Source organism: Salarias fasciatus, chromosome 20, assembly GCF_902148845.1.
Source record: "Salarias fasciatus chromosome 20, fSalaFa1.1, whole genome shotgun sequence".
Classification (NCBI taxonomy): Eukaryota; Metazoa; Chordata; class Actinopteri; order Blenniiformes; family Blenniidae; genus Salarias; species Salarias fasciatus.
Window position 1 is genome coordinate 27,282,936 of NC_043764.1, and position 11,938 is coordinate 27,294,873.

Consider the following 11,938-nt stretch of genomic DNA (forward strand, 5'->3'; position numbering starts at 1 on the left):
CTTTGTGTAAACTGTCCACGCTTCCTTCACATGTCTCCTGAGTGTCTCCTGAGTCCAGCTGTCTCCGCTGCCTTCATGTGAATGACGGACTTTCAGTTTTCCGCAGCAGCTCCAGTCACCTGAATGCAGCAGCTAACTAGCGGAGGAGGAGTGTCGCGAAACCGGAGAGGAGCCGGTGTTTTGGAAGAACTGGTTTCCCTATTAACTGGAGACTGGGTTTCTTTCACGTCCCTTGTTGCTGATAGATGTTAAAAACCAGACAAAAAGCCGTGTCCGACCTTTTATGAGTCTGATTTCAACATCTGCTGCTACTAGCAGCAGCAGCAGGAAGTGCTAAAGGAAGTCAGTCACCAGGTAACAAGGAAACCAGTTAATTTGAAACACCGTATTGACGGCTTTGTAAAGGTTTTAGTAATGGAACACACGCACGCATGCGCACACACAGCATAAAATGCTCAGTTAAAGGACACGTAGCAGCATTTTGAAGCTCTTTTCTGAGGACGATGTGCAAGGTCAGCCGCAATGTAATGTGTATCAGAAAAACATCTGTTAAATATTTGTCATTAAACAAATTAATTTGTCCCCCCCCCCCCCCCCCCGGTCGACAACTGTTCCGGCAAGTGGTATTCCAAAAATTTTGCCAAGGTTGGCAGGTCTGTGGTGCCCGTGTTAACTTGTGATCAATAGATGCCTGAAACTTGTAGTCGTTCTGGCTAACGTCGGTTATCGACAGTGAATGTATACGTTAAAAGTCTTCTGTGAGTCTTAAGCCAGGTTTACACTTGCACAACTTTTGCCACCATGTTGTCGTGGCAAGGCATGCCAATCTGGAGTCACACAAACTGGCAGGCTCCCGCACTGTTCACGACTAGTTCACACATAGTTCGTGAATGCGCACAAATGCACGCCCGTCAGTGTCACGAACTGGCATGACGCATTCATAGTTCGCGCATAGTTTGTGCTTCCCGCTTTGGCACAAAGTGGTTGAGCAATTCGACGTGGCCTGTTCGTGAACTATTTGTTGCAGTGCGTGCCAGTGGCACGACTGGCACGCACTGTCCCGCATTGTCCTGACGAGTTCACGAACAGTTGGCGCATAGTTCACGGCCCGGTCGCGATATTTTGTTGTGCCCAAAATTTTGAACATTTCAAAATTCTCGTCCCGACATGGCACGCAGTCCCAACGGGTTTACGCACACTTCACGCCACTTTACGAGTAGTTTGCGACTCGATTCGTGCCAATGCGTGCCACAGAATCGTGCAAGTGTAAACCTAGCTTTACTTTAACAACTGCTGTAATCAGCATGTGTTTCCACAGACCTCCGCCGTCATTCGTCAACACGGAAACCAGTTAATCAATAATATCAATCGGGCGATCGCTTGTAATCTGCTGTGGAGCTCTTTAAACAACCCGCTGTTGCTCGATTTGCTCCCATCTTGCCTCTCCAGTGTTTTTTCTGTCTGGGTTTTTTATTAAAAGAGTGTTTTTCAACCACCGCCGAGTTCTTCTGCTTGTTTTTGACTGTCCTGCTTCCCGTTTACTGTGCACGTCTCACATCACTACGTATGAGGGAACGCGTGTGCGGAACAAATCTGCTCCGCTGTCAGGCGGCGTTTATATGAAACATGGAGTGGATTGTCTATCGGTGTACACCACCTCGTACAGTCGGCTCTGAAATACAATCCGCTCCGAGTGAAGCTGATCCACTCGGACGCATTTACAATCCGCTCCGCCATATAAGCGGATTATACAGGCACATGTGATCGTGCCTACTGTAGCCTTGGTCTCCTCATACAAAGCTGGAATTGCTTTTTCGGCGAAATGTTTTCGACTTGACATTTTGTAGCGAGGCTCGAGAGTGCGCATCATGAAACGAAACCCATCATTCTCAACAATGCTATGTGGCCAGAGATCTTTGCAGATAAACACAGATATACTGTGCATGATCGACTTTTCTCTGGGAGAATTGAAAGGGAGCTTTGCCTGAAATAAAGTCCCCATGCTGGGCTGACCAACAGACACGGCAGTTTTTTGGTTCACAAGGTCTGGGTGATGTCGCTGTAAGTGGCTGTGCATATTCGTGGTGTTTCCAGTGTACCTTATTTTTGCAAGACAGTTCTTGCATATAGTGAAGTCCTCCATCTTTCCATTCTCGTCATAATAAAATCCAAAGTTTGTCCACACTTTGGACTTTGGTCTGCCCACTGGCAGATCGCCAAGGAATTGCTCAAAAAACAATGAAAATTGAAAGAGCTGTTTATAGCGGCTGTATGTTAAATCAAACTATCGATTCTTGGCGGGATCATATTGATAATCTATCAGGAGACAAAACATCGCGATATATCGCCATATCGAGATATTGTCACACTCCTATTGCACATGACCAGACCAGGAGGGGATAGGGTCTTAGATCCAACAAGTGTCTGATCTGAAGGAAGCCAAAGTGATGTCCTTTAGGGATGCTGAATTTGGACTGCAGTCGTTGGAAAGTCATTAACATCAAATTGTCATCTAAGTCTCCAATCACGTGCCCCATTATTGTGCCACCTGTCAAAAATACTAGTGTTGGAGACCCGGGGGAAAATCCTGATTTCTTGCAAGAGGGGTCAGAAATCAGGCAAACCTCCTCTGCCGAGGTGTTTACAGATCTTCATTGTAATGGTGTTAACGATACCGACTTCTGCTTCCCTCAGACACCATCACTGCCTCGCATGCAGCAAGGCCCAGTGAGGTGCAGAAGTTCTACTGTATTCACAGCCCTTCTGGAACACGGGTCTCTACTTTCAAGAAAACAATAGATTATGAGAACTGATAAATCAAAATGATATCAGGTGGGCGAATATTGCGATATATTGCCATATCGACATTTTTTGTACACTCCTAGTTTGATCACAGTTTTTAGTATTTCTGCAGGAGATATCTGAAATGAAATCATCAGTTTTATGAGAATGTTGATTATAATTTTCAGTTGTTTTTTTTCGGACATATTTTTCTCATTGTGTTGAATGGGGACTTGATTAACAGAGCTTATATATGTATATATTAGTGATGTGCACGGCTAATCGATTAACCGCCTACTCATTTATTAAACGTTTAGTATTTTACTAGTCGGCTAAACGCTGCATGACCCGTCCATGCTTCACATGTCTGCGTGGGTGTGCGTTGCGCGTTGGCTACCGCGCTGCACCGCTCCACAAGTCTCCCCCTATCTGTGACACCGCATGCAGGCACCACACCGCTCCGTGATGCTCTGAAACCCCCCCCTCTCCGACTCCATGCCTGCGCAGCTCCGCTCACATTTTTAATTAAATATGGGTATTAAGTTGCAGGCTCTCTTGCTTGCAGACTAGTCGGTGGGGAAATTAGTTGAAATTACCATCCCTAGTATATATTTAACATATATTCATCCATCCATCTTCTACTGCTTGTCTGGGGTCAGGTTGTGGGGGCAGAAGTATAAGCTGGGATGCCCAGCCCTCCCCGTCCCCAGACGAGCTCCTCCCTGGTGACTGAGCTCCTCACCGAGCTCTATATGGATGGAGCTCCAGAAACAGGATATATTTGATGAATATTTAAATTTGAGCAACTTGAAACTTTGAATTTCCATGTCATGAATGTTTAAACAACTGAACTATAACCTGTTTTCTGAAGAAGCATTTACTGACAACATTTAAAAACAGGAAGTTTCATGATCACTTCATCCCAGGTAGCATGGTAAACAGTTAACAGAAGATTAGAGATCAGTGATATATTCACCTCGAAAAACCTATTCCAAAAGTAATGGTTAACCCAGCAGCTTCAGGTTCACAAAAAGCAACAAAATAACAATTGTATGTTATTTTTGAAACTTCATTGAAAGTTTTTGGTTTTATCACCCGAGTCCACCGGTCTTTTTATCCTGGAACTTTAGAAGTAATGGAACTGACCTTTCATCTTGTACTTTTTTGTTCCTCCAGAGCTCCCACAGCACCATGACCACAACGAGGAGCAGCCCTTTAAACAGGAAACAAACAGCTTTGGAGATCGTGAAGAACCAGAACCTCCTCAGATCAAAGACGAACAAGAAGAACCAGGACTTCTCCAGTTTAAAGAGGAACAGGAGGAACCAGAACCTCCGCAGATCAAAGAGGAACCAGAAGAACCAGGACTTCTACAGTTTAAGGGGGAACAGGAGGAACCAGAACCTCCACAGATCAAAGAGGAACCAGAAGAACCAGGACTTCTACAGTTTAAAGGGGAACAGGAGGAACCAGAACCTCCACAGATTGAGAAGAACAAGGAACTCAGTATCAGCCAGGAGGGAGAGCAGCTCATACTGAAGTTACCAAGTAGATTAAATTTGATTCCAGAGCAAAGTGACCTGAGTGAACCAGAAGAAGTTCCAGACCCTCAGCAGATCCTCTCTCAGGACTCTAAAGTCCATGATGTGAAAAATCATACTGGCGAGAAGCCATATTCTTGTGAAACATGTGGGAGAAGTTTCATTCGACGTTTTTCTTTGACCCGTCACATCAAAAGTCACTCTGGTGAGAGATTGTATACTTGTGAAACATGTGGGAGAAGTTTCAAGCACCAAAATGATTTGTTGACCCACAAGAGAACTCACACAGGTGAGAAGCCATTCTCTTGTGAAACATGTGGCAAAAATTTCAATCGACGGAGTAATCTTATGGCCCACAAGAGAACTCACACAGGTGAGAAGCCTTATTCTTGTGAAATATGTGGCAAATGTTTCACTCAGAAAAGTTATTGTTTGATCCACGAGAGATCTCACACAGGTGAGGAGCACTATGCTTGTGAAACATGTGGCAAATGTTACAGGAACAAATATTCTTTGTCTGCCCACAAGAAAATTCACACAGGTGATACGGCGTATTCTTGTGAAACGTGTGGAAAACGTTTCAGTCAGAAAAGTCATTGTTTGGTCCACAAGAGAACTCACACAGGTGAGAAGCCGTATTCTTGTGAAACATGTGGAAAACGTTTCAATGATAACTATTATTTGTCTGTCCACAAGAGAACTCACACAGGTGAGAAGCCATATTCTTGTGAAACATGTGGAAAAAGTTTCAGTCAGAAAAGTGTTTTTTTGATCCACAAGAAAACTCACACAGGTGAGAAGCCGTTCTCTTGTGAAACATGTGGCAAAAGTTTCATTCAACGGAGTAATCTTGTGGTCCACAAGAGAACTCACACAGGTGAGAAGCCGTATTCTTGTGAAGCATGTGGAAAAAGTTTCAGTCAGAAAAGTGTTTTTTTGATCCACAAGAGAACTCACACAGGTGAGAAGCCGTATTCTTGTGAAACATGTGGGAAAAGTTTCAGTCGACCGAGTCTTTTATCCTACCACAAGAGAACTCACACAGGTGAGAAGCCTTATTCTTGTGAAACTTGTGGCAAATGTTTCACTGATAAATATTATCTGTCTGTCCACAAGAGAACTCACACAGGTGAGATGCCATATTCTTGTGAAACCTGTGGCAAATGTTTCCGTCACAAAAGTCATTTTGTGATCCACAAGAGAACTCACACAGGTGAGAAGCCGTATTCTTGTGAAACATGTGGGAAAAGTTTCATTCGAGGGAGTCTTTTGTCCTACCACAAGAGAACTCACACAGGTGACAAGCCGTATTCTTGTGAAACTTGTGGCAAATGTTTCACTGATAAATATTATCTGTCTGTCCACAAGAGAACTCACACTGGTGAGATGCCGTATTCTTGTGAAACTTGTGGCAAATGTTTCAGTCAGAAAAGTAATTTTGTGATCCACAAGAGAACTCACACAGGTGAGAAGCTGTATTCTTGTGAAACATGTGGCAAAAGTTTCAGTGATAAATATTATTTTTCTGTCCACAAGAGAACTCACACAGGTGAGAAGCCGTATTCTTGTGAAACATGTGGCAAAAGTTTCAGTGATAAATATTATTTGTCTGTCCACAAGAGAACTCACACTGGTGAGAAGCCGTATTCTTGTGAAACATGTGGCAAAACTTTCAGTGATAAATATTGTTTATCTGTCCACAGGAGAACTCACACAGGTGAGAAGCCGTATTCTTGTGAAACATGTGGCAAAAGTTTCAGTGATAAATATTATTTTTCTGTCCACAAGAGAGCTCACACAGGTGAGAAGCCGTATTCTTGTGGTACATGTGCCAAAAGTTTCAATGTACTTTGTTCATTGAGACGCCACATGAAATCTCACAAATAGAAGTTATGAAAGACACTGAGGAAGATCTCATTCAGGAAGTCCAGCTTGACCATAAACTTACAAGGTCCAGCTTAATGGAAACATTCCTGATTTAAACAGTTGAGACTGTGCTTCAATAAGTTTTCTTTTTCTGGTTTGTGACAAAAATGAGAAAATTTGAATCAATTTAATGTCCAGGTATGTTGACCTACTCAAGGGCTGACAAAGGGCTGGTTGGATCATGAACTTGAGTACCGCATTTAATTTTTTTGTATTTTTGTAACACAACCATTGTTTAATTTTATGATTTGTAAAAAAAGAAAAAAAAAATTCATGACAAATTTTCCATGAGTAGATGTGAACTTTGATCAAATAAAATGTTGATATGACTCCAATGTGTGGTGTTATTCAGTGTCACACTGGGGAGTGTCCCACATTGTCCCTCATAATCATACCCATTGCCCCCCATTCGACTCATTAGCAGGTGGTCACCCTAGCAGGCGCTCAAACTTAAAAGGGGGCACCTGGACTGTAAACTTGATACACGATCCACAAACATGTCTTGCATATCTGTTTGATCTGTAGCAACCCATCCCAGTGTTGCGAGGTGGGAAATGTAGGATTATCGTACCAGAGACAAAAAATTATCGTATTTTGAGGGAAATTATTGTACACCCGTCGTAATCAAACTAAAGTCTATTGATGTCTATAGTCACTCTAGTGTTGAATAGCGTCTAACAGGCACTCACGGCTTTGCATCAATACGGAATGAATCAAAGAACGTCTGAATGGATTCATCAGCAGCTCCACAGTTGCGTTAGGCAAATGTGTCCCCCATAAACAATGGCGGGTGGGAACTAATGAGCCAAATCATGAGGCCTGGAGGCCACCCATTAGGAAATAAACATTATAGCACTAGGTTTAAAAGGTAAATAGTATTCATGATAACTGACAAGGAAATAAAGATCTGGTTTCACGTACTGAAATTTTGAGGTCTCTGTCAGAATGAAAACAATTTATAAAACAAACTAAAACTGCACTTATGCAAACTTAAAAGTGCCTGTGTTGTGCCAAAACTAAATTTTTGCCAGAAAATGATTTCCGGTCCGCAAAATCAGTTTTTGGCAAGCAAAATAAGCTGATTTTGATATTGTAATGTCCCTTTACTAATTTTTCAAGTGGTATAAAGTATTGGTTGTGTTTAAATGTTGTAAATCATTTGGGGCAAAATATCCCTCTATACAATACCAGAGGCATGAATCCGTTTTTGGCAACCAAAATAAGCTGATTTTCACATAATGTCCCTTTACTCAATTTTCAAACCATACAAAGCACTGCTTGGGATCAAATCAATCTGTTGAGCGATCTAGTAATTTTGGTGCAGAAAAAAAGAACACATAGAACAAGCAACTGGACGTACAGGACGCTATCAAATGCAAACACAAAGGTAGAGGAGAGGTAGCATGCGGTCACTAGCACGTAGCTCGGCTGAGTGGCCGATCAGTGATGTATGTTATGGGCAGAAGGCACAGTCTCCTCGTGCACAACCGTACTGTCACGCGCACCCCAGCTCCGGCGGGCGGCAGCGGGCAGACAGGCGGAGGAGCCGCCGCGCTCCTCCTGCTGCTCGCAGCTTGATCCAGCCTCTGTGTTTGCGTGCAGGCCAGGTGCGTATCACTGTTTTCTGAGGTTGAGGCTGGCCTCCCGCCACCCATTGCAGTTGGGATGGGGCCATGCTCTTGACCCCCCCCCCCCCCCCCCCCCCCCACACACACACACACACACCCCACCCCACCCCACCCCACCCCACCGAGCCTGCTGTTCACCGGCTCCATACAGGTTAAACACAACCCTGTCTTTGTGTATTGTGGTACCACCACTACACGTACACACACATACACGTCTTTGTGTATTGTGGTGCCGCCGTTCCTGTGGGGGCTATGTATGTGGCGGGGGCACCATTGTTCTGATGTGGTGTGTTGCTGCAGGCTTACATTACGCTGTTAGCAGTGCTACGCTGTTAGGGGCGCTACGCTGTTGGCCGTGCTACGCTGTTGGCGGTACTTCCGCTGTAGGCGGTGCTCCCGCTGTAGGCGGTACTCCTGCATACTCTCACTGTAGGCGGTACGCATGCTGTGAGCAGTATCGCTGCTGTAGCAGTCCTGATGCTGTAGCGGTGTCCCCACTGGTGAGCGGTGTCTCCGCTGTGGCAGTGCCTACGCTGTTTGCGGTGTTCCGCTGGGTGCGGTATCTCCGCTGGATGCAGTGTTACGCTACTTGCATTGCCGGCGCTTATTGCGCAGCAGACTGCTCTGTGTTCTGCCTGAGTGGCGGCATATCCATCCGTTCTTGGTGCTACTTGGCGGGCATTGCTGTGCGGCCAGCGTTTCCGGTCTGCCACCCAGTCCTTTCCCCACACCCGTTGCTCAGTGTGTGGCGCTGCTCCGACGGGAGCAGCAGAGCGATCGTTCCCCCTGCACCCACTTGGTTTGCCGTGCAGGTGGCGTACGCCCCTTCCCTCGGCTTGCCGCACCACCATCCCCGGCAACTGATACTCCAACTGGCGCCACTGCAGAGCAATGGGGAGCAGGGGGGCCCGGTTGACTGTTTCTTTCATTGTGGTGCTGCCCGGCTGCTAGCTACACTCTACGTTTGCCATGCAGGTGGCGTATGCCCCCTTCCCTCGGCTTACTGTGCTAGCATCTCCTACCCCGGGTGCCTGGTCCTCCAACAGGCTCAGCTGCGGTTGCTGTGCAGGCGGCATACGCCTCCTTCCCTCGGCTTCCATGCTGCCATTGCTCTGGCCTGCTGCGTGCGCGCAGCACTGCGGTCAGGCAGGCAGTGAGAGAGAGCCGCTTGGTGGCCGCTCTCTCTGTTGCTCGTGGATGGTGTCTGGTTTGATTGTCTAGGCGGCGTGCGCCTCTTCCCTCAACTCAACCTCCGCAGACGGGACGTGGTGGCTCTCACAGTGGTGTTACCTGTGGAGCCCCCCTACAGGGGCCACGACTGCTGTCCCAGTTGCCGTGGTCCTGTTTATCTCAGGGAAGCGCGGTCCGACGACCCGTGCATGGGCTGTGGCTACATGCCCTATGCGCGGCAGACTACTGGGCTGGCGCAGATCTCTTCTGCTGCTGGGAGTGGCAAGCCCCCCCCCCCCCCCCCCCACCAGAGGGTTGGGGGTTGGACTCTGGCAGCCATGTATGGCGCGGCTGAGGCCGGCCTGGAGCATATGCCGATGTAGGGCCAGCTATAGAGTCCCTCAGCTTATCGCACCACCGTTGTTCTGGCCTGTTGCTCGCACCCGCCCTGGTTGTTGGGTAGCGGAGGGGGCCGTCAGACTTCCCCACCTGGACGGTATGCTGTTCTGTGTTTGCTGTGCTGGCGGCTTACACCCCCTTTCCGCATTTTCAATTTGGGGCACCTTAATTTCCAAGCCATCCACCAGGGGGCAGAGTGCTGGGTAGCCCCTTTCTGAAGCGGCTACCTCTCGGGCTCCGCCCCTGGCCACTCCCCCTCCACTTTGGGGGACTTTGCTTCATTTTGGGGGAAGATGAGCCAAATAGACTCGGGACTCCACACGGGGTGCTTTTACTCCACTTTGGGGGACTTATGCTTCATATTGGGGCACTTTCCATACATTTCAATGCCGGTCGACCCAGGACGCCCAAGATGGGTCCTTTTCTTCGCTTTGGGGGACTTATTCTTCATATTGGGGCACTTTGTTTCATTTTGGGGCAAGGTGCCCCGGGATGCCAAAAGGGGTACTTTTCTTCACTTTGGGGGACTTCCCCTCCCGTTTGGGGCACTTTGGACGTGTGTTTCGTCAGAGCGCCCCGAAAACTCTCGGGGTGACCTGTGGGGGCGGGGGGTTCCACATGGGGCACTTTGGTTCACTGTGGGGGACTTTGTCCCCAAACCTTTCCGGAAGCCTCCCGACCGGGCTTGGGGGGTGGGAGACTACGCCCCCTTCCCTTTTGGGATGTTTTTTTCCAATTTGGAACACTTTGGACGGGATCCGCAGGAGTGCGCCCCAGAGCGAATCGGGGCATTCGGGGTGTCGTGGGAAGCTACCGTGTAGGGGGCTTTCTTTGATTTGGGGACTTTTGTCCCCAAACCTTCTTCTTTGACAGTTACAACAAAGCACCGTCTTATTCGCTCTCAGTCAGCACATCTTGCATTTCAAAATGTTGTTTTTTGCACATTTGAGTCCCCTAAAAATAATGCTTCATTTTCGGCTACTTTTTCATTTGACAAAGTGCCCCAAATTTACCTGCTTCAGTTTGGGGTACTTTTTAAACTGAGAAACTAACCCAAATTTACCTCCAGCTTTTGGCTGAAAGTCAAACACTAGACTGCAAAAACGACGACCTTTCCTGTTGCAAAAGACAAGTTTTTTTTGTTTTTTTTTAGAGCTGAAATCAGTAGCGCGGTGGCGCACTGACTAATGCATTTGGTTAGTGAGCATGAGGCTTGGGTTTGATTCCACATCCGGAAGCAAGCAACATATTCACTTTTGGTGTTTCAACGTAACCCAGATTTATGTTTGTCATTTTATCAGTGCTTGAAAGACCACTTTATATGTACCCTGCCGCTTAATGTATTCCAAGGCAAGAGGTTTTTAATTCCCTCCCTTTTAAGCAAAGTTGGAGGTTTTAATGTTTTGTTATTGGAGGTGGTATAATATATATTTAACTCTTAAACTGGATAGGTGCATTGACTGTGTCTGCACTAAATGTCAGTTTTGTATCACTGGCTACCATGAAGCAGTGTCCTATCAGTTGGATGCCAATCCCGTGGCCTCAGACAAAAGCCTGGCATTGATGAGGTACTCTGCCAGACTGATGCTGGCAGGCGAGCCCGTTATGGTTACCTGGCGGTCAGTCGATCCATCCACTGCAATTGCAATCTTGATCTGGGCAACCAAAATTTTTCAGCTTCAGTTCAGGGTACCTTTTAGACTGACTTCAGTTTGGGATACTTTTTCAATTTGAAAAGTAGCCTAAAATGAACACCTCATCTCAGTGGAAGAAAGCTGGGCAATGTCTTCAATTTGGGCTACTTTTCAAATTGGAAAAGTAGCCGAAAATGAAGACTTCATTTTAGTGCAGGAAAGAACTGGGCAATCACTTCAATTCAACGTTACTAAAACGAAGGAAGTCTGTATTGACTTCAGACGTACGACTCAGGTTCCTCATCGCAGTGTCGTTCACAATCAAGGAGTTGAACTGTGAGCAGCTACAAATATTTGGGCACTATAATAGATAAGTCGCTCAAATTTGATGAGAACTGTGACATGCTCTGTAAAAAGGGTCAGCAGCGCCTATTTTGTCTGAGGAAGCTCGCTAAATTCCAGGTAGACAGAGGCCTGATGAAAATGTTTTACTGTGCTTATATCGAGTCCGTTATTTCCTTTTGTATCCTTTGTTGGTACGGTAATCTTACTGTCAAGGACAAAAACTCCTTAGGGAAAATTGTGCGTGTTGCTTCCAAAGTAGCCGGGGTGAAGTTCAGCAGCCTGGAGGAAATGTATAATATTCAGCTGCTTAAGAAAGCCAAGAACATATGCAGAGACGAAACCCACCCTCTGCATCAGGAGTATAAGCTCCTTCCCTCTGGCCTCCGCTTCACTGTCCCTCTAGCTACTAAAAACAGATATAAATTTTCCTTTGTGCCTCTCTCCATCCGCGCTTTAAATGCCGAGAAGAAGAGGAAGTAAAAGCATGTCTACCAGTCTCCATGCTTTACTATGC

General features: G+C 46.4%; 1 protein-coding gene across 1 annotated transcript; it reads left to right on the forward strand.

Annotated features, from left to right (window-relative positions):
- The first annotated feature begins 503 nt into the window (after positions 1 to 503).
- LOC115407459 (zinc finger protein 436-like) lies at positions 504 to 10,266 on the forward strand. The gene is made up of 5 exons (XM_030117806.1): positions 504 to 512; positions 4,158 to 5,296; positions 8,889 to 9,029; positions 9,135 to 9,328; positions 10,016 to 10,266. The coding sequence occupies exons 1-5, from the start codon at positions 504 to 506 to the stop codon at positions 10,264 to 10,266; spliced, it is 1,734 nt and encodes a 577-aa protein (XP_029973666.1).
- Positions 10,267 to 11,938: the final 1,672 nt, after the last annotated feature.

Excerpts from the sequence above, each read along its gene's own strand:
- LOC115407459 (XM_030117806.1), top strand. Across the intron at positions 5,297-8,888 it reads CACACAGGTGAGAAGCCGTA|CATCTCCTACCCCGGGTGCC; the intron begins TTCTTGTGAAAC and ends TTACTGTGCTAG. Across the intron at positions 9,030-9,134 it reads GCACTGCGGTCAGGCAGGCA|ACGGGACGTGGTGGCTCTCA; the intron begins GTGAGAGAGAGC and ends CAACCTCCGCAG.